The sequence below is a fragment of the Bombus pyrosoma genome, linkage group LG14 (assembly GCF_014825855.1).
Source record: "Bombus pyrosoma isolate SC7728 linkage group LG14, ASM1482585v1, whole genome shotgun sequence".
Classification (NCBI taxonomy): Eukaryota; Metazoa; Arthropoda; class Insecta; order Hymenoptera; family Apidae; genus Bombus; species Bombus pyrosoma.
In genome coordinates, this window is record NC_057783.1 from 9,121,585 (window position 1) to 9,144,071 (window position 22,487).

General features: G+C 40.6%; 1 protein-coding gene across 7 annotated transcripts in view; it reads left to right on the plus strand.

The window, feature by feature from the left end:
* The window catches only part of LOC122574640, a 248,895-nt gene that overhangs the window by 110,635 nt on the left and 115,773 nt on the right, over positions 1-22,487 (plus strand). For 6 of the 7 annotated variants that reach the window (XM_043742423.1, XM_043742424.1, XM_043742422.1 and 3 more), the window contains one exon: positions 10,582-10,688. The exons of the other annotated variant lie outside the window; for it this stretch is intronic. In XM_043742423.1, coding sequence (XP_043598358.1) covers positions 10,674-10,688 — 15 coding nt within the window. In that variant the 5' untranslated portion in view covers positions 10,582-10,673. The remainder of the gene's footprint in view (positions 1-10,581; positions 10,689-22,487) is intronic. 7 annotated transcript variants of the gene reach the window in all.

A 22,487-nucleotide genomic window follows, 5' to 3' on the forward strand; every position in this document is an offset into this window, starting at 1 on the left:
TGCACGCGTTTGCATTCCGGTCGAACGCGGCCGCGCCGCGTCGCCATCCACGTCGTTGCATATTACATCGGGAGGTTCCCAAGCGAGCGTTAAAGCGCACTGCCGCGGCAACGAACTCCGTGTCGAACGGTTCGTCGCACTTTGTTTTCCACACCGGACGATATTTTCCCAGTGTTCTTCGCTAGGAAAAGCACGATGCCGTGTGGTCCCTCTGTCTCGTCCAGTTGCGTATATCCTCGGGGCAACAGCGATCGACTGGCAGTTTCGTCGGTTCTTCGGGTTTTCGCACACGAAACTTCCCTCTACAGAACCGAAATCATAGCCCGGCCACGGAACCGAAAGTTGAGCCACGTGTGTGAGATAAATCGACGGGACACATGCCGGAATCCGCAACTGACGTGTCGAGTTTCGCGTAGTTCCCCCGGCGAATAAAGCGGATCCACGGCCAAGCTCTACGATTTTCACACGTCCGCGAACGCTTCGGGTAGTACCAGTTGCTCTTGTTCGACTACGATGCGGTACAGGTTTCATGGAGATTGCGGTATTAAAGGCGATACATTGTCCCACCGACACTGGTCATCCACGCTTCCAGGCTGTCTTCGTCTCTCTGTCACGATCAACTTGAAGTTGCACGTTCGTTGTGAATTTTCCATGGCTTTTCACATCGTTTCATAGATGATGGTAAAGAAGACGTACGTGGTAAGAATCTTGACGCGGTAGGCATCGTGCGATCGGATATTGCGCGTGGTACGGTCGAGCGTTTGAAATTAAAGAGTGAAGAAAAAAGTGTGACGATAGAGGACCTTGGATATGTCTCTTAATTTATTCAATCTGGTTTGGGTAACTTTCTTTAATCTTGAACAACGTTTCGTTTATTCGATGAAAGAGATCGATTACTGATTGCTGCGGAACCTTATAACGTTACACAGAATTCTATCGAGTTCGCCGCAGTAATCAATATTTCTGTGAGTCGAATATAAAATTGGAATTGAAGCGAGTCGGTGTTATTCGTGTCTTGCCCGCGTGTTGTATGCAATTGCATAACCATTTGATCAAGTTGACACTTCTCTCTGTACAGTTGGAACTCACAAATTAAGCAACGCTGAACCGTCTTCCATAATTATATATCCGGAATCTAAAATGTAGTACGAGATTGTAAAAGCTTCAAATACAGAATCGGTTCTCTTGGAATGCAATTTTATACGAGATACAAAATCAACAAAATGACTAGTTTATTTCGGTCTTAATAAGAGTATTAGATACAGCGCTCTTATGGTTATCTTCGTATTCTTATACATTCTTCAGGAAACGGTTTTTGCATCGGAATTAGCGAACAAATCGAGTGGATTGAAACTGAAAGAAGGAAAAGAGAAGGCGAAAGAAGATGACAGATCTTCTCTGGTCATTTTCGAAAATGATCGGGAATACACGGCGCATTATTTTATTATTCTTATCAGTGTCGATGGCATTCGCTGGTCGATGGGAGCCGCTGTAGCCGCGGAACGCGAGAATTTCGACGCGTTATTATCGCGGGTGATTTAATCATTCTCGAGTTATTAATGCACGCTATTAACGTTTTATTTTCATTATCTAATTCCCCGTGAAATCACCGCTAATTAAAAGTGCTTGTCGCGGAGAACACGAGCTGTGTTGTAACAATTACCGCGAAGTTTGTAATTAACTGGCGCATTTGTACAGCTTTAGAAATACGCTTTTTTTTCAACAGTTGTTTAACGCAGTTAAACTCAGGATATTAAGCAATGAGAGAAGTATCCATATCGTGTTTCCGGTAATAACATAGATTACATTATTCATTTGAATTGTATATTTAGGATGGCTAAGCGATTACAATTTCGTCCTGCAATTAATTTACGAAGGAAAGTGCGAATTCTCTTTCGGTCGTGTTTGTGTTTGACAATATTAAATTATTATAATACTACAGGTTGGATGTGTAATCTCGTAAATGATAAGGGATAGATGCTACCCGTTTCGTTACAACTTTCTGTGTACTCTCCTTTCTTCGAGTCGTTACTTTATTTATTCACCAGTTTAGTTTTTACTTTATCGCGTTTTCCTTGCGAATAATATCATGAAGAAGATCGCATTATCGCGTGAAAGCTTTGATACTTTAATCGTTCATTTTACATTTTGCGTTCAAAGTTTGTACGAAATTCGGTGACGTTAACAGTACAGAAATTCTAGAGATTCCATTCGAAATTCTGGTCCCGCGTCATTTTATTATCCTTATCAGCGTCACTGGCAATTAGAATTACATTTAGTACAGCGCGGCGTCCAGGGATGCATCGCTGCAGCTAGGTGCTAGATTTGACGCATTAGCTCTCCGCGAAATTTAATCATACTCGAGGACAAATTTTTATTGATACTTGAACCACAACGCGGCCTTGCGCTGCCGCGATATTGTCGTCGCCACGGCGGCGGTATATGCGGGGTAATCTATCAAGAACAAACCACTTAATCAAATTCTCCATGATTAAGGGGATGGAACAATTTTCTAGATAAAAGTGAAACCTTGCTCATTTTATTTTTTTTTTTTTTTTTTGAGGATGATTGAGATGATTTTTTATAGCTTACTATATTATTCTCTATAGAATTAAATTAGCCGTTTGCCATATAAATAGCGGAGAAAGAATGAAAGATGGAAATAGTGAAAAGTTGACGAAGTCATAAGAATAAAATTCCTAGTATTTCTATTTTATCTAAAAGGTGTTGTAACCCTTCGGAATAATTACCGACAGAAAAATCGACTCACCTCGAGGGATGTGTTGTTGTACCTTTAACAAACGAAGAAGATAATTACGCATTCTATTTTAGTTGAAGCACGCAATACAATACAAGCGTACGACACCCAACTGCACGATTCTACCGAAATGAAACTGCTCCAGTTTCTGTGCAGTGGAAATGAAAAGTACTTAAACTTTATAGCATCCCTTATCTAACCGCAACTGAAATCAGAAATCAGCCCGTCATTCCTAACACTGGCTCTCGATAGAAAACAACGTGCCAATTATTCTGAAACGCCTTCTAAGTTAAATTTTTAGAATACAAAGAGCCATTATTCCCTTTGTCGTAACTCGAAATCCAATATGTTGTATCTTTTTAGTACACATATAAACACACGTATATGCACACAAATGTTACACAAGTGTATTAAGAAGCAAATGCTATCGCTAGGTATAGAAAAATAATATTTATAATAATAGTAATATTAATAAGTATCTAATAATAGTGTTTATTATAATATCAACGATTTAACGCCATTTGTTACACAGTAGAAAAATTACAATTGATAATTAGACAGAAAAACGTCAACAGCGATGATAAACGTAGAATGAAGTTAAACTTCTAATACGACTTAGCAAATTCAGCGCCAAGTATCGTACAAACATAAAACATAAAGTTAAGTCTAAATTACAAGTTGAATCATGCGCAGGTAAAAGATCGTTTAAATAACGAGATGGATTTATCAAAGAAGTCAAATACATCGCACAAACAGTTTGCAGATTAACAAATCTGATTAAAACAGTTATTTTGACCGTATAATGTTCGGTATGTCTCGAACCTAGAGAAAGTATGGGAAAAATGGTATGGGAAAAAGGTAGCGCGCAAAAATATGAGAGTTAGGCTTGTGGAGAATATTCGGAGAACAAGTGTGCGATAATCAGATCATAATTATTGCAATAGGTAAACACAGGCGAATCGGTATAATATGAAGCAAGTCTAAGAAATTTGTGCTGCACACTTTCAATCGATGCGATATGATTTTTAAAATAGGGAGACTATATTACGGAACTGTACTGTGTCATTGAGAGGTCAGACTTGAGATACGTATATCTGAGAGTATAAGGCAATAAAATATTGGTAACGGTGGAAAAGTGTTCAGAAGTACGGTAGCGAGAGTTCTAGAGAGTTCGAAGAGCAGAGTTCGTTATGGTAATATAGTGTGATTGAAAGGACAGAGTATCAGAGAAAACAATACCAAGATCGCGAATATTATTGACTGAAAATAATAGTATATTGTTAAAAGAATACGTATATATAATGGTATTATTCTTACGACTAAAGCGGATAATATGGCGTTTATGCATCATACTTATAGCAATGCTATATTTTATATATCAAACGTTAACGTTAGTCGAATAGGTGGGTCTGTTAAGATCAACCTGTAACAATTTAGCGCATACTCTCAAGATCATCGGCGTATAGGTGAGATTTACTATTAGGTTGTCAGGAAAGTGTCTTTCTTTTACAGACACGCATCTTTATACAAACATGAAACCTAATCTATCGAACGTTGTGATCTTTAGTTTGATAGAGCAAAATGGATCATACGTAATTCGATAAAATAATATAAAACGGCAAATGTTGTGCATCCGTTATTTCCTTATAAAACGAAAGAAATTTTTCGGACAACTCAATATATAAAAATATGTCAGAAATGTCGCGAATAAACAAGATAAAAAAGAGTGGGCCAAGATGAAGATTTCGAGGTACACCAGAACGGATAGCAATTTCCTTCGAGAAACGATGGTTGACGTTTACGATTTGGATTCGAATAGTTAAAAAGCTAGAAAGCCGTGAAAGAGGATTGGCACGAAAACCATGAGCGTTAAGTTTAGATAGGAGTACAGGGATTGTTAACAGTGTCAAATGCCTTACGCGTGTCGGTGTAAATAGCGTCTACCCGGAGCCCTTTTTCAATGCAGACGGATAAAAATCTCTCTAACAAGGAAGACAATTTGTGACAATGGAATGATCAGACAATTATATTTCAATATCTGCTTCGTTTAATATACTTTCTCCAATTAACGTTTCAAAGCAGAAAGAAGGACTGTCGATGATTATAATACGGATCCACTTTACAAAGGGTTAAAGTGTTCTCAAAACAGTGGGAGAAAATTTTTAACGCGAACTTGAAGGTCCGCAGGGTACAGCCTTTAGTTCTTCAGAAAGTGACAATTATCAGATTAAAATCTTGACCTGGTGTTCGAGTAGAGATGGAACGCCTTCCATCTCTTTACCCGTGCTCCAGGTTTGTGCAGTAGAACAAATTTTGTGAATCTTTGATTTAATTAATTCCTTTTGGTTCATGTTTAAAATGGTAGAAAATTAACGTGGCGAAAGAGCCGAGCGAGACTCGAAGAAAGCGCTCTGCAAACTAAAGAAATATTTTATCGAGGATAGCGAATAGTTTACCGTCCTCTTTGAATATTATTATCGGATCTAATTAAAGGGATCTCCTCTCCCTTGGCCAATAATTTTATACAACCAATCTCGATTGTTAATACACTCCATCGTCAGACGAGCGAACATCGAACAGTGTTTTCTTATTCGATTAGGTAGAATTGATTTCTTGAACTGCGGTAATCTTAGAAAAATCAAATGTTTTACCAGCCTTCTGTTTGTCAAGAAACTGACTAATGAACAATATTAATACACAAATACACAAAATACCAAGAATCCAATACACATTTCTATCCTTCAAAAGCGAAAGATCACGTATCAACGAATAAACCAGCAACGAATCAAGGTACACAGTGTACACGGTTCAACAGGCATGATTTCTGCCACGGGTAAGGTGCAACAAATTCGACAAAGTTTCGTTATTACGAGCTAAACGACAGGTCGAGCAGAAATCGTTAGTGTATGATCTATATTAGCCACGGTACGGGATGAGAGGCGGAACGAGGCGCGACAAGAAGCGTGTGTAGAAAAGCAACACGCTAGTAATTTTCCATTTTATGGACCAAGACAGCACGTTGGCGGGGCCGTTGCCAAAGCTATTTCCAGGCAGCAACGCTGACTTTGCTTCGTCGTACTCTCGGGTTTCTTCTCAGCTGTTCGTCGAGATCCGCGTACAGCACGCGCCCCGTAATACCACGAGACGTAGCCAAACGTCCGTTCTTATGGTTTCGTCGAATTAGTTTCAACTGGCGTCGCGCAATTGTCAGAGATAAAGTCACAAAACGGCTCTTTAGAATGGCAATTGCCGGCTGCTGACGATAGCTGTACGTGAATACTAATTGCCCTTGCCACTTATGATCCTCGATTACACCGTGATCCTTGATTATTGCGGTCATTTTGGTGACTCCAAGCGAAGTGATACCGGTTTCTTTCGCCGTTTCTTCCCTCGAATTCGTTTGCGAGTCTTCCGTCTCGATTATACGATTCTTTCAGTTTCACTCGATCGGAAGCGAAACTCGAGAAAAATATAAAGGAGACGCATCTATATGGACATGATGGAATTGACGTTTTATAAAATAATATACGCGCCGTTCCTTTCGATAACTCTTTACGATTTATCATAACGTTTTATTATTTGGCAGATAATATTATTCGTACTTGGAGAAAAGCAGGCAGTATCGTATTTCGCCGTGGTAGATGATTTTCTACATTATTGCTCACGGTATTTAACACCTTCCTGAAATTTGGCCCGTGCAGAAATAACCGGGAGCGTAACGTGTCTCGTAAAATCCGCGGTGTGACTCGACACGGTCCGTAGCTTTTCCGTGTTTCGTTTTTGAATTAGAACAAGGTCTTTGTCTATGAGTCATTCTATTTCGAATCGAGCGAACGCACGGTGCAACTATAACTCGGGTCTGGATGTAATCCAATACGGTGCATATGTTTAAAATTACAGCGAAACCGTCGACGTGTTATTCACTTTTTCTATCTGTCCATCTAATCACCTTTGAAATTAATGATTACGCGATACGGTGGCTTCATATGGCTGGATTCATTAAGATTTATTTGACGTTTACGATCACAGACGTCGGAAATAATACCAATGTAAAGATGAACGATGACATACAATAACTATCACGCCTAAGATTAGGTATCTTTAAATGTATCGCTAATGTACGGTGATAGTGTATTTCGTTTCCCATATAACATTGGGATTTCCAACGCAACATTTGCTCCGTGTCTTACGGAAGGAAACGTAAAGTGTAATTAATTATCTTGATTCGAGTAATTAATTAATGTTCAATTTAATGGAAGCTTTATAATTAGTTGGCGTTTGCGAGCGTGCTTATGAAATTGAAATTTATAAAATGCATTACGTAAGACATAATTAGGCGCCTGAACATAAATCATATTTTTTATTCGATAATTTCTTGAATATTCGCTCCGATAGACGAGATATGTCGCTTCATTCAACTGCAGAATTTTTTGGTCGAATCAGAACCATTCGCCAATGATATACAAAATATTCGTTTGATGCGTCATGAAAATTTTACCTGCTTACCCTTGTCCATTACGCGAAAAGTTGATCAACTGAGTGGGTTAGTTTTTGTCAGAGAAAAACGAATCGTTCTGTGCGACTCTCTTTCGTGGTATAGACTCAAGGGGGTTACAGGATTTTCATTCGCCACGCGTGTACGACGCGAAAACACTAGAATTTCGTTAAGTATCGCGATTCCGAGGGTGTACACCCATTAGAGCGCCGGGTACAAAGGTTAGAGCTCTAGACTTTCGTTGTTCACTCAGTAGGTACTGCCTAATTCTGCAATTTTCCGCTTCTTTTTTTTCATTTTTCTCTCTTCTTTTTTTATTTCCTTTTCTCCTACGTTAGTAATTAACTCAAAAATGCTAACACCGTGGAACACGGAGAGCGTAACGGCATCCTAGAGTCGGCACTTTTTTAATTTTTCCTTCTTCTTTTTCCTTTGTTCTCCTCTGTTTTCCTAGCGCGCTCTTCTTTACGTGTGCATTGTGGGCGCATAAAATTCCAGGTATCTCATAGCACAGCCAATGTTATGTTAATACTACGCGCATTAATTGAATACTTCGTTTAGTAACCGGACAAGGAACTGTCGACGCGGTCTACGCGACGAAGAAAAAAGAGGAAAAGGAAATGAAAAACGATGCAATTATCTGGCCTTTGATAGGTCTACGGCATTAATAAAGCAGAGAGTAAACCGGGTAATTTCTAATCAACGAACGGCGAACGTTGGGAAACTAGCAAACTAGCAAACGTCCGGGAAATTCTTTTGAAAGATGAGAGTTTGAACGTGTAACGCTGTGTATATACGCGGGATAATTATAGCGTTGGTCGTTTTGCTTTTCACTTGTTTCGTGTAACGTTTGATACTACGTATAATCTGGTTTGGTTGTCTTCCTTTTTGCTCACTGGATTTGTCGATCGCGTGCCTTGTGATCCGGTTTAATTAAATAAAAAGGAAACCTGAGAATGATAAAATATTTAGGAGTTTGGTCGGTATCTGAGTGCGATTACTTATTACCTTTATAACACTTCTTTAACCTATTGATTCATTTGCGCAACTGATTCTGTGAGACACTTTTTCCTCAAACGTCTGAGATTGGGTAATTGCGATAAACATTTGTTACTTAATTGGTGATCGCCAGTAGATTAATCGCGGTTGATGACGGTTCTGCTAGCGATCGTGTATAATGGGTATCCGATAGGTCGAAAGTTAGGCGTATCAATCTGTCTTAACCACATGCTCGACACGGTTAGGCTAATGATTCATCTCAATCTCCACCATTTTCGTAATTTCCAGTATAACCTGATCAAATATAATGTAATAAGAAAATGGTTCACTATTAAAGTTACAATACTTCGATGGTAAAAAGATAGCTAGTAACGGAGAAAACAATTAAGAAAATTTAAATCATCTTAGATATAGGTCTCTAGAAAATTTTCTTTTGAGGAATCAGATTTTATTGCGCATACGTTCATCCAAATAAAAGAATCATAAATTTTTGATTCGTAGCAACGAAGCGGAAACAAAACGGTCCTTGACTTTGTTGTCAAAACACTATCTTGCTAGCCGTTGCTTTCATCCATTTCGCCTTTAGTCTCCGTTCAACCCTCGCGTTGTGTGTGCGCAAAACGTGATTCGTCGAAAAGCTACGTTCCTTATCCCGTAACTGGTACGATAGGGTGCACGGAATTTTACACGATATTCAGAAATTTACAGATAATTAATTAATTAATTAATTAATTAATACTTAAGTTGGTTGAAAAATTACCTGAACTTACACATTGTATTAAATTCATGCGATTAGCCCTTTACACTCGGTGATCTTCTTCCGATCTTCCGTCACTAATTCAAGCACTCTTCGTGAAAAACGGAATTTTATTCACTTTTTTTCTAGGTGGGACAATGTCGCTACCTCTATTCTCGTTATCTTTCATATCAATACTTATACATCGAAATCTAACTCATTTTCACTGCTGCTTATATTGTAACTCTCACTTCTGCCTTTTCGTTTTGCCACTGATTTACGAATTATAAAAGAATAAGAAAGTTATGCATCTTTCTGGGAGGAGAACAACGTTTTATCGCTACCTTCTGTTACAAGAAGATTTTTCATTTCTTTTCTATTTTTTTCGTGTAACGCGAAGGCAAAACTTCAAGGAGACATATTTTTTAAAAAATGTTGAGCTTGTGTAATTTCGTGCTATATAATCACCATCTTTGTGTCTCCTTAAAGGGGAATTCGCGTTGTTCACTAAATTTACGATGCCCTTCAGAGGGGACAGCTGAGTGCGAAGGGTTAGTTGATGTTATACATTATTTGTAGAGCACTGAAACAATACGTTGTGGCGAATATTTTCCAAACTATCGCAAAAGTAAATATCGCTGGAGTCTAATAGATCTCTTCTTGCCAATCACGAGTTAAATGTGTTCGTGCGATTAACAATCTGTCATAATCAGCAACATTCATCTATCAGTAAAGGCAAATACTTCTTCCCAATCAATAATACAAAACTCCGAGCCCTCTCTCCTCCATCCCGCTTATCAAACCAACAAACCAAGAAGTCAATAGTCGTGCCCTAAATTCGGTCTTATTTATACAAAAGGTACACACAGTTCATGAAATGTCACAAATTACTATCATCTATAGGAGTTATCTACGGAAGTTGTCGTGAAATTTGCGACACGTGGTCTCATTATCTCATAGCCTGTCAACATGAAATTATAAACATAAGCTGGTCTCGCTGGCAGGGACAAAAGAGGAAGAATACCCCAAGAGGGCTGTTGGATGCAAAGAGAGGGCGAGGATCCAGGTTACGTAAGCTCGAGAGCACGTGTCACGAGAGTCCAATAGGCCGCTGCTCTCTTTATTCCTTTCGTTCTTTCTCGTGCCAGAGCTTCGTTAACCTTGCCAGCAATAGCGGCAGGCAACAGGCGGTTTCTCCTGCTGCTTCGTTAGAGATGGTATGGATGAATGCACAGAATAATTGAGAGTGTCGCGGGGCTTTGATTCGAATTCTTAATTACGATTCTATCCATGGTGTATATGTGTATATACTATGCGCCATGTATATTCGTGTTTCGAATTGAAAAGACGCGAGGCCTGGTTTTCTTCGTTGGGAGTACAACTCCTCCGGGTCTCGACACCTCCGAAGGATATTTATATAACCCAATTTTCGAAGCGTTTCGCGATGGTAAATAGCAGCGTCGGGGCTGTCCCTTTCATCCCCCTGTTGTCCGAAAATATTTGCACGGACAAACACGACCAGACGGTTTCCCATTAACCGGTGTACAGAGAATGAAGGAGAAAAAGGTGGAACTGTCTCTTTTTTTCTTTCAGCGAGAGAGCTTACGCCGCGTTGCAGTGGGAATTTTAAACTGCTGCCTGGCTGCCCGTTCGACTGGGCTGGACTTTAGAGCTGGAGAATATACATGGTGAAAGTTTTGGTGAGTGTTCATTGAATTCTTGCCCAATTGTTTTTTTTCGAAGATTTATGCAGCGATTGTTATGAGATGAATATATATACATCGACTTATCCTGCTATCGCGTTGAAACATGGTAAATAGACTATCGTTAGCTTGGTAAAATCAGTGGCATGAGGCGAATTAGATATCTGATATTTCTGCAAATAATTCATTAAATAGGTAAGAATATTGGAAGTAATTTCTGAAATTTATTAAAATAACCATTGAAACATTTGAACTGAAGGTGAGAAGATGCAAATGAAAAGTGCATGTCTGTCATAAAATCAGCCCAAGCCCACGATACTCCTATTTCTTCAACGTTAACTATCGCATAAAACTTCCTTCACTGTTCCAAGAAATATATTTTTTTCTTTTCTTCCCCGTATCGCTTAAACATTCAGGCAACAAATCCTCCATAGAAAAGAGCTTCCGCTTATCGTGGAAAATTTCACGCGGCTCCATTCCTGCTCGTTTGATCCGACGCAAGAATATCCTACAATTCCAGTTGTACAATTCTTAACGTCTCGATCCACGGGAAAGAGAGGAGCACAAAGCGATTCGCGGCGAAGGCTTCCTGTTTACGTGCAAATTTTACGCGTGCATCTCTCTTATTCCGGCCGCTGTTCCGGAAAGTGCAGTCGCTTGCGGTTGAAATGCGTGCCACGGAAACGTTGATACACTTTTGCGAAGTGTTCTCTGCCTCCATGTTTCCGCACACCATGCACGTATACGTGCACACACATGGAAAATACATACAGGCACGGCAATTCTCTGCCTCTTAATGTCGCGCGCCCGCGTACAATGTGCCAAGCGTGTTGTTGCGTTCGTTCGGAGAATTTCACGATGCAAGCTCCCGAGTATCAGTGTAACTGCCGGCAAACGAACCGTTTCAACGAACATTCGCGTTTCAAAATTACGAATACGCTAAGCGTTGCCCTGCTTGGAAAAATTTCTAGAACGAAAGACATTGCACCGCTGGTCGTGCCGGTCATATGGACCAACGATCATCGCGAAATTGCTCCGAGGAAATGTAACTGATGAATTCGAAATCGCCGATCAGACATCGATCATGCATTTAATGCGAATAAATATTAAACGAGCTGCCTCTCTTCGCTTCTACGTACTCTGCAGGCTACATATACGCAGAATATTATGAATATTCATTAAGGTATAAGCGGTGATAAAAATCGTGCCGAGTACGAAAATGAAAAATTACAGCGCGTATAAATATGGATGGCGGTGTTAATTGTTTGGACGAAAGGAAGCGAAAAGAACACGCATACGATTCGCTCGTTTTTTCCCGGGTTTTTGTTTTTTAACCGATTTTCGTGTTATTGTCAAAGCTGGCGGAAAATTGGTTTGCATAAAGATCGATCGGTAATTTCTCATCGTTGTGTAATTTTTGGAATTTTTTTTAGTTTGTATATAAACGTTACCAATGGCGAACGAACAGTGTAGGATTTGATGTGATATTCAACCTCTTAATCTATCATCCGATCTTTCTCGGATATTTATCTTTAGGTGGCAGTCCTCTCCGGTAACTGATTAATCAGAACCGATTACAGTGATTATTTATTCTCCAGCGAACTGGACTGTATTAAATCTCTTTAACGAAATTAATCCGTTTAACTGAAATTTAAAATCTCTTTAATTATCTCGTGTCGAATTATTTTTCCCCGGCAAAGAACTAATTGAATTAAATATTTTCCTACTTCTGACATATTCGATGTCGATAGCGTACCGCTGGATATTTATTTGTTAAACGTTTTTAGAAAATTACTCACGCTTAAAGTTTCATTCGAAAAAGCGACATTTCGTATATCGAACCTGAAGCTTTCTCCGATATACCGAAGAGCCACTATCGGCTTAGAATCCCCGGTGACGTGAAAGATGGGTAAGAAAAATAATATCGCGAACTCGTGGGCTCATAGCGCGGTCTCGAATAACCGGCCACGTGAATCGAATACCAGCCGACAAAGGAAACGAAATTCTAGCCTGGAAAAATCCAGCGTGTTCCGGCCGTGAATCGAGTTATCGTTAGTCCGAGGTAATGGCTATTCGTCAGCTAGCGGAATTGCTTCTCGAAATGGAGTGGTTGGTTATAACGTGCTATATCGGCTGTACCTAGGCGCCATTTGAAAGTCAAATACTTGCGTGGAAGACGAAAAGGGAGCTGGGGTGGAAGGTAGAAGGTTGCACAGGGCCGTTTCAACCGGATAGGGTGAAAAGGAGAGAAGCAAGAACCCCCGCGAGATCTCAAGACATTTCATAGTATCGCGCGATATCTGCTGCTCCTACGTAGACCGCAGACTTCATCCGATTAACGACGCCCAGCTTCTGTAATGCGAGCATCTTGCCAAATTGCCTATGTCTTGCCTTGACTTAATTAAATTCAAATCGACCTATCGGACTCCTTCCAGATCTTCGAACGCGATACAATTCTTATCTTCTTCATTCTTTTCTCTCTTCCTTCGCTCTTGTTTTTCGAAATTCCCGCAGATATACTTCTAGATATACTTCGAGCCACGAAAAGCGCTTCATTGGTTTTGCTCGTATCGTTTTAATTCGATTTGTTGGCAGTCTTCTTCCGAGTAATACTTTGGAAGCCTGATGTTTTTTGTCCTACGTTTACACAAAGGAAGTTGATGCTTTCTTCAAAAGTTTTACACTTTACAAAAGTTCGCAGTTTCCTAGTGTATCTTGGCTGGGTAGGAAAAGCTTTTTGTTTCTCAATTTTATTGCAATTTCCGTGCGATATGTACTTTGTATACGCCACTGCTTTTTTTTATCGAACGAAATGTTCATTATAAAATGTATATTTGATATTTCGCAGTAATCTTAGAATACCTTCGCGTCATTATTTTAATTAAAGAAAAATTTCCTTGCTCGAATAGATGAAACGAATGAAACGAATAAAATGAAATGGAGCAGCGAAAAAGTTGTTGGATTTGAAGAACCGCAATCGCCCTGTCCAGCCGCGACGCTTTGATTTATAAAATTTATTATACCCTTGGACGCATTTTTGTTTGTTTAACGCAACGCGAGCCTCGAGTTTATTTGATTTTCCACGCGTTTTGATGTGTTCGATTCCGTGTGTATCCCGGCACGGAGAGCATAAATTTTATTGGAAAGCGATTGGCGCGAGCGTAGGAACTCGAACGACCTTTTCGAAATTCCACGATCGAACGCAATAAATCCTTTCGATGAGTCCTTCGATATCATTTGTTTAATTGCAATCATCAAACCGATACATCGTTTCTGGTTTCAACGCTGCTCTCGTCGTCGATGTTGATTTTTAATCTCAAGTTGAAAGGGCCGGGCTCGTTGTTTGAGTTGCAATCAAATTAAATGAAAAGCTGATTGGTGCCCGATTGTCTGCGGCATACATTTATCATAAGATTTCTTCCCCGCAACCGGTGAAAGGAAAACGGAAACTTAGCAATGGGAAAATGGCGTTCAATTATTTTGCCGCTTCTCACGATTCATGGATACTCTGCTTAATTCTGTTAGTTAACACGCGAGGATATCGCCTCGTTATAATCGAACGATAGGATTTTAAGGCTTTGTACCTATCGATCTAGCGGATGACAAAGTTCGGAAACTATATTATTTCCTCGACGAACGTTCATATAGGAAGAGTGAAGGCAACCTTTAATCTTCCCACGCTACTTTATCGATCCATTAAACCGGAACTTGCAAATTTCCCTATTACAATAAATTAACACCCCCGTCCCACCCCGGAGAATCAAGCTTTAATACCTCAGCGAAAAAAAGTTGACTCTCTCACGTTCTCAGTTGAAATTTCATCGGTTTCTAACCGATAAAGTTCCACTCCCTCGTCACGATCCGTTTCCACCCTCGTATGCGGCGAAAGTTGGATTACAATCCGGTCGCTGGCGAAAAACACCGAACTAATTCCGTGAATCGATTGATGCTAATAGCGGGTGGAACGACGAGCAGAGAAAACACGGTGTAAAGGAGAAACTCGCGTAATCGATTCGTGAAAGGGACGAGGAAATGGGAAGGTGGGAGGAGGACGAGACGCGAACTCGAGGGGTAGCAGGCACTTGGCGTCGTCGTCACTTTGTTTCCAGGTGGACGGCTCATGATGAAGGGTGCTCAGGTGGAAACACAACCGGTCTGCCATGAGGCCCTCTCCACTCCCACTCGAGCGTCGAACGTGATTCGATTTAGCGCATTCCGATTGAAACTTTTTCCTGCGAACCGGGCCAAGCTCTCGAGCATCCGGTGACAACTCGCCGCGAGTAATTTCCGTTTGATTAAGGAACCAGGAGGGAAAAAGCCCGGTCGCATTGGGACGCTCGGAATCCAATATTCGCGGTGGACGTGGCACACGTGGATCTGCCGACGAAAAAATTCGTGACCGAGGGAAAAAGAGACGACCTTCTTCTAACGTGTCACCTACTCTCGTTCTTCGGAACCTTGGCTGGTCCTCTTGCCTCTTTCTCTGTCTAATTAAATTAAATCTGAACTTAATTTCGACGGAGTTGGCGTCGACCAACGGCCTGGAAAAGATTTGTTCCGTGGATAAAGCGAAAGAGAGAGAGAGAGAGAGAGAGAGGAGTCCCGTCAGAGGGTGAACATGATTTCTGTTGCTCGATGATGCACGACTTATGGCTGGCTGAATAATGAGTGGAAAGGGGTGACGAGGGTTGAAGGATAACTTTACGGCTAATCGTGATTGTTCCACGGGGTTGTATGGACAGATTGTTTTTGGAAATAGCACGTAGGGAAATTGCCGGATTTTGAAGCGAAATTTTCAGCGTTAGGAGAAATTTATGGGAATACAGCTATTAGATTATATATAGAACAATTATGGTTGATTATACCCTTAAGAAGATTGCTTTGGGGGATCTAATTCTTCTTTGTATCAGGATTCTATAATCTATGTCGGAAAACATTAGACTTGGTATATTCTGTATATTTTATTAACTCGTATGCTCTCCAAACGAATCAGAAATCGAAATTTTTTGCAAAGATAGCGTTTCTTTTAAAAAATATTCCCACTCGTGAGAACGGTGATGGAAAAGTTGAATAATTTTCTTGATTATGCCGTCAGCACTGCCCGTCAGCGTATAAGAGCTCGTCAACGATGAATAATGATAATCACTAGTTATCGGCGGATTTCATAGATAAATTGGCCCTGATGGACAGCTGTTGCCTGGTAATTGTATTTCGCTACAGCTTGCAGCCGTTCTACCGGTGAGAATTTCTCGCATCCAGGCACATGCGTAATGCTATAATGTCACGTTGGAAATTTTCGCCCAGACTATACTGCAAAAATATTTTACAACAATATCCAGCATCGAACTTTATACGCAGTGAAATAAAAACAAATTTCGCACATGCAATTTTACCATTTTTCCCGAACCATTGATATCTGTTATGTTTTATTATAAATTATTTGAAAATTTTGGGATATCAATAGCTACCGATCCTAAAAAATGTTTTACATCTTTTAATCTGTTAATTAAAGCGAATAGCAATCGTTGTCGATCACGAGCGCACGATATGTCACACAGTTTCTGTCCTCTTTTATCCCGGTCGACCAGCTACTTGGAAATATCTCGATGCGGCGTTTCCAGCTTATGTCACGTATGAAACGCAGCTTGAATATAACGCATCTGCTCGATGGCAAAAGGCTTTGTATCGTCGCGTTGGATCTCCAATCCTTCATAAAGAGGATCCTCGTTGTTCGAGTCTGCCGCCATTCTTCCGTGGAAATGCAGCATTGTACTCTACGAAGAAAGTTGGTTTCGCGATCTCTGAAATTTATCTCGCGCCCCGACGACTTTTAAAACGCAATGCATGTATCGTTGGCTGGTTGAAAGCCAGGGAGAAAGAGCCTGTTTTCCGGGCAGTTTCCCGGAACTCGAAGAAATTACCCACCGACATTTCGTTTCGGTTAAACTTTTCGAACAACGTCGGATCATCGTTGAAAATCGTGAAACCTGGTAGAGAACGATACTGTTTTTTCTCCTCTTTTTCTTTCCTATAGCATTCAGTTATTTCTATAGGAAGAATTGTGTTCTCGCAAGGACATATGATATTTCATCAGTGTGTGACGTATTTCGCGAGTGTCAAAGTTGAGATCAAAAGCTTCCTCTCGCGTGTATGATTATGCGCATTAAGGGTAATTAATATTTGTCATAGCTCGGAACCAGTATCATTAATTTCTCGAAACGTTGATGGTTAGTATTGAACAATGTTCCCGTTGGACGAATGAAATTTTGCGGGAATTAATCGAAAAGAGGGAGAGTTTGTGCTCGATATCCGTGGTATAATTTCGTGAAATTTCCAGGCTTATCGTTCCGCTTTGAAACCGGCTGATCATCTGTAATATTTCAAGCCTCTTCCCTTCAAAAAAGCAATATCATGCTTGTAAAGTTCGTATTCGGCGAAAGGATTAACATTTTCAATACATGTTCAGTCATTGTATAAATCAAACTTATACGCCAATCGTCATGCTAAATGTTCCTAATGAATTACAAGATCTTAGGTGAAATTTTGCATTTCAATGGAACATTCTACCGTGACATTTTCTGCTAATCAAGAGTCCTGCCTTTCCTATTTCTTCGCAATATAATTTTTGAAGGATCGAGGATACTTGCACAAGTAAGTCAAAATTTTCGTGACTTTCCTATATCTTACACCTAAAAGCGGATAATGTACCTTAAAAGGTACTTTTAAGGTACCTTAATGTACCTTAAAAGAAGTCGGTATTAAAATACCGCTGACGCGCTGTTGTGGCTGGTAATTAGACAGTTCCTATGGTGAAACGCCCTTAATTAGATGACCGTATTCCGCGTCATATGTTTTTATTTCAATACACGTGCGCGGTTGCGCAAAATTCCTCGTATTCAACGTGCGCAAACAGATCCTATATAATACGGCCACGAGATTTCTAACGAGATTATTATGGTGGATTTTGCTTTTACGTTCACGAGCGCGCGGTTTTAGTTGCGCTGCTTACGTCACTCTATTGTTATATCACTGAGTAAGCGGTGCATTCTATTTTTCTCGTTGAATTTTTGAAGGCAGGCAAAGAGGAATTTGCGTTGCAAAATTAGAACAGAGTATGTTAGCTAATTTGCGCCATGTTCTTTTCATTCTTTTATTTGCATAAGTCGTGTAAGTTTGAGATTTGAGTTTTGCAGCGGTTTATTCCTGTCCAGCATGATGTAACGTTTAAACTTTTGTTATTCGAATGCTTTCTCTCGAAAAGTAGTATTCACCTTTAATTCTTTCGTAATAGTTAATCTAAATGCCCAATGGCCATTTATAGGCACGTAGATTTTTCGAAAATCAAACGAAAATTACTTTCTTTTTTCGATCTAAAAAGGTTACAAGCGATTGTCGCTACGCTATTGAAAATTTAAAATCAATTTTCGACAACACGTTGAAAACTTTTTTTGGCAATTAAACGAAGTCATTGGGACGAAAAATCGAATTCACCGTATTTTTGAATGCAAATTGAGTAGATGTTGATTACTTTCGGTTCGGCACACGGCCCAATAAATATGTATGGAATGTACGTCGATGAATTTGGGAGTGCGGGCTGAGTTTCGCCTTATCAAGGATATTATTCGGGCATTTGTCTTGGTGCTGGGATAGAAAGGGGATGAAAGGAATAGATCATGGTACGATGGCGAAGATATTGAGTTAACGCCGCAGTAAAACCACCCTGATGCACCACCAGCCCTTCGTTGAAATAGGGATGGAAAATGACGCAAGGCCTGCTGTTGTATAAAGTAAGAGGGAAGGGGTGAAAGGAAGAGCAGTACGATATTAATTACATTTAAGCTCGTCTGTGGGGTTATGGTTCATTCAAAATTTCCTCCCCTATTTACATATTTCTCTATGCAGCCTTAAAACGATCTTTTAATACATCTTAAATGAAGGTTGCAAGAAAATGTTGCCCCTTTCTTTTCCGTTATATCTGCGCAACAATCTACGAAGGAAAAATGGTAGAAAACGTTCCATGATATATTTTTATTATATATTTCTCTATATCGCATATTACGTAAACTGAAACTTAATCAGTTGTACAAGTTCATCGCCTTAACCACGAAATATTTGAAGATTTTCATGTTAAAACATTAAACCTCTCTCTATAATTACTGACCCTAAGTATCCCTAAATTTAGTTTCCGCTGTGAACGCTCTTGAATCTTAATCGTCCAAACAGTATACCATTGGGATTGTTCATTCATGGAAACTTTTTCGTCGAATCTGCACGACTCGCCCGGAATACTAACACAAATTGAAGGAAGACGGAGAATCAAAATATGCTCCAAGTTGAAATTTATTCATCGGTCGGGTGATTTGACATTCACTTTGTTCAGCTTGCTCCTTTACCGCCACTTTCATCCGTCTCGTTATTATCGTTCAAAAGCATATCCCGGGCCATCCCCTCGAATCTGAATTTAACCAGATAGCGGAAATGTTAGCGATCGCTTTACGATGCGATTTTACGTGATTGCGATCTCGATTGCCATCAAACCTCTTTCGATCCCTTTCATTGCCACTCTACGATCAACGTCGATTTCCAATCCCCCTTTCCCTGACACAGACACTCTTTCTACTTCCCACGCGTTTGTAGCCCCGATACAAGAGAATTTGTTCACCAAATGTTTTTGTAGAACTGAAACTAAATTCGTTCGCTTTCTGACAATCAATGTCTGCATTAAAATAAGTACCTATGCAAATACATTCTCACAAAACCCGTGAAAAAGAATATTTTCAAGACAGTGGCAGAGATAGGCGGACTTGATCAGAAAGTTAAAACAAGTGGCTAACGAAACGAAGGAAAAGACGAAGCCAGAGCATCGATCAAAGTCGATGGTACGAAAAATCACGCCGATTCAGCCGGCGGTGAATCAATCTCGGAAGCGACAACGCTCGCTCGATCGTATCCCGATTTTCCATCGGTCATTACTTATCCCAGGAAACAATTACCAGACCGAGCCTGTTTCACAGTCGTCCCGTATTCCGTTCACGCGTGGAACGAGCTCGAGGTTTAATTTTTCGGAGGCGATGCAACGACGTCGCAGCCGCCTCCGGCGACATGTCCTCGCGTCCAATTCGACTGAATTATTAAAAGTACCCCGGAGGATTTCCAAGTAGCTCCGTTGGCCGGTGGCGGGCAAAAAGTTGGATGATTACAATCACGTCGCCTCGTAAAGCGATCGCGAACGGTCCCTCGCACTACTCTGAATCCTCGATTCACCTCGATTCTATCTGCCCACTCCCTTTAACCGACTTACTGAATCGAAAAGTTACCCTTGTCGATGTATTCCCAAACCTCCTTCGTCTATGTGCACATGCAGGTCTCGTGAAAAAATTAGACGGCCGGAAGAAGAGTCTCCGATACTCGTCTAAAATGCACCATGGAATCCCTCGTCCTTTTGTCCCAGCGAGTTACGCGTTGTCGCGGTTCTGAATAAAATACGCGTGAATGATATTTCAAGCGTGTATAATTGAACAGCCCCTGGCGAGATGCTGGGTGGAATAGAGAAAGAATCTTGCCGTGGATCGAGCTACAGGATTTGAAAATGAATACTGCAGTTGCTTGTTGGCTGCTGCTGCTGCTGCTGCTGTTGTTGGATCTAGGTGAACGCGCAATCTCCACGGGAAATTGTGGCTAACTGTTCTTGGGATGACAAGGGATAGGCAACGATTCAAGAAGCCTTCCGAAGATAGGAAGCTGGGTTCCGGTGGTTCCATTCATCCTACGTGTTTTAATTAAACGAATCTACAAATTTCGCTCGTTGATGTGTCTATTCGGCGAGTTTTTGCTTAGGTTATCAATAATATAATTTGGTAGAAACTGGATACAGCGAGATGATATTTTACGTTAAACGCATCGGTAAGATGGATTTTCAAAATGTTTGATTAATATTTGAAAGAAGAAGTACGCATTTCGGGATTAATCGAAAAATTTGGAGGGTTGAAAGTATTCAAATTCAAGAACTCTGATTTGACGCGAAAAAGAGAAGCATACATTGTGAGAAAGATGTCTGGAATTTTGTAATACCGCGTTATTATTACGATAACATTCTTCGTCGAAACTTTCTGAACGAGTCACCAACTTCGGTTGTTACATCGAAGTGAAAAAATCTCTCGCTTCGCGATCCTGCGAAACGCGGGATTCGAACCGCAGAAAAATTTCACCGCGGATCACGCATAAGGTATATCCGTGAAGCATGAACTCGAAATTCCATTTGAACTTGTAATGAGGTTCCGCTTTTTGATTCCGCGGACTTCGGAATTTTTCGAACACCACTTTCGCGCCTGTTCCCTCTTTATTCATCACAAGGAAAAAGTTGGAATCCCATCAGAAATTTCTCTTCGTTCGTAGGTTTCATTTCCGCGGAGCCGCGATAAACAGAAACCCGGAGAACCTCGGACTATTTCGTGTTTAACCCATTTTCAAATTACTTTCGTTATAATTACAAAGGCGACAGGTTCGCTTTCTCTGCGCGTCAGAAATCGTAAATCCTGGTCGACAAGCCGAGCAGACTACCGAAAACTCGAGCAATTAATGTTCATTATTCCCGGCCCAGCGAACGAACGCGTGGCTCCTCTTCTGTCTACGTTTTACCAGCGAGATGAACGACTTTTTATTGTTTTACACCGTGTTAATTCACTGTCGGCTGTTCGTAATACGTCACAGGATCGAGCGTTTAACATTGTTCCAACGGCGGAGAGAAAATTCTAATGTCGCCTCGATTTATCGCCGGCTCGTTACGAGTGGATGAAAAAGTTTTATTGCGATCACGTCAGCTCGTAAAACGATAGATTGGCATTACCCGACTAATCCGCTAATTCCAAAGATTTGCTCGCGGCGATGGCTCGTGAATTTCAAGATATCGGCGAACCCCTTTTTGCACGAATTAAATTCACGAATCACTGTCTCGAATTTCTTCTCTTTTCCTTTCATCCTCTTCCCTTCTTTCTTTTTTTTGCCCTTCTCCTTTCTTTTCGCTTATTCTCTCTGTCTATGATATTAGCGCCGTTGGAAAGATTCGTGCGACCTAGTTCGTCGCCTAAGACGATTAATTTTTTGTCCAGATCGAAGCACATTTCGCGTTATTATGCAAATACGAGGGAGATCGTGATAATTTCATTTGACGAAGAAACGGATAGCATGGAAAGTTCGTTGACGTTTCCAGACTTTCCATATACAGTGATTTCTTATGCAAAGAGAAATCGAAAGCGCGGCAAGATGTTTTTTTTATTACAGGCGTGGCTTTGAAGGAGGTCGATTTTTCGAATTTTCCGGATTTTTCAAAATTTACGAATTTCTCTCGTTTCCACGATATCTCCTGTACGTAATATTTGATATTAAACTCCGAGAGAAGTAGATTATCCGCAGCGCAAGATAAACAGGACCCCACGTTGGAAGAAAGTTGCGAGTTACCATAAAGCAAAGATGTGATACGATGTTACACGCCTTTGATCCGGGCCACTGAAACAGATTAAAGTCCACTCGCATGTCCGACCCGCCGTAAAAGTTTCCGGTGAGCGGAGGTGCGACAAGCTCGTCGGAAGAGTAAGGAAAAAGTTTTTTTGACACGGCCACTGACAGCGTTTCTTCATAAGCTTTCTTAATTTAAACCATAAAGTTTACGGCGGGCCGGGTTGCTACATCCGAACCAACTTTCAACCCTGGGAAATTGAACGTTGCATCCGATGCAATTAACTCGGCGGTGGTTACGAATAACCACCGTTTTCAGAAACGGAATTGCATCCTATAAGG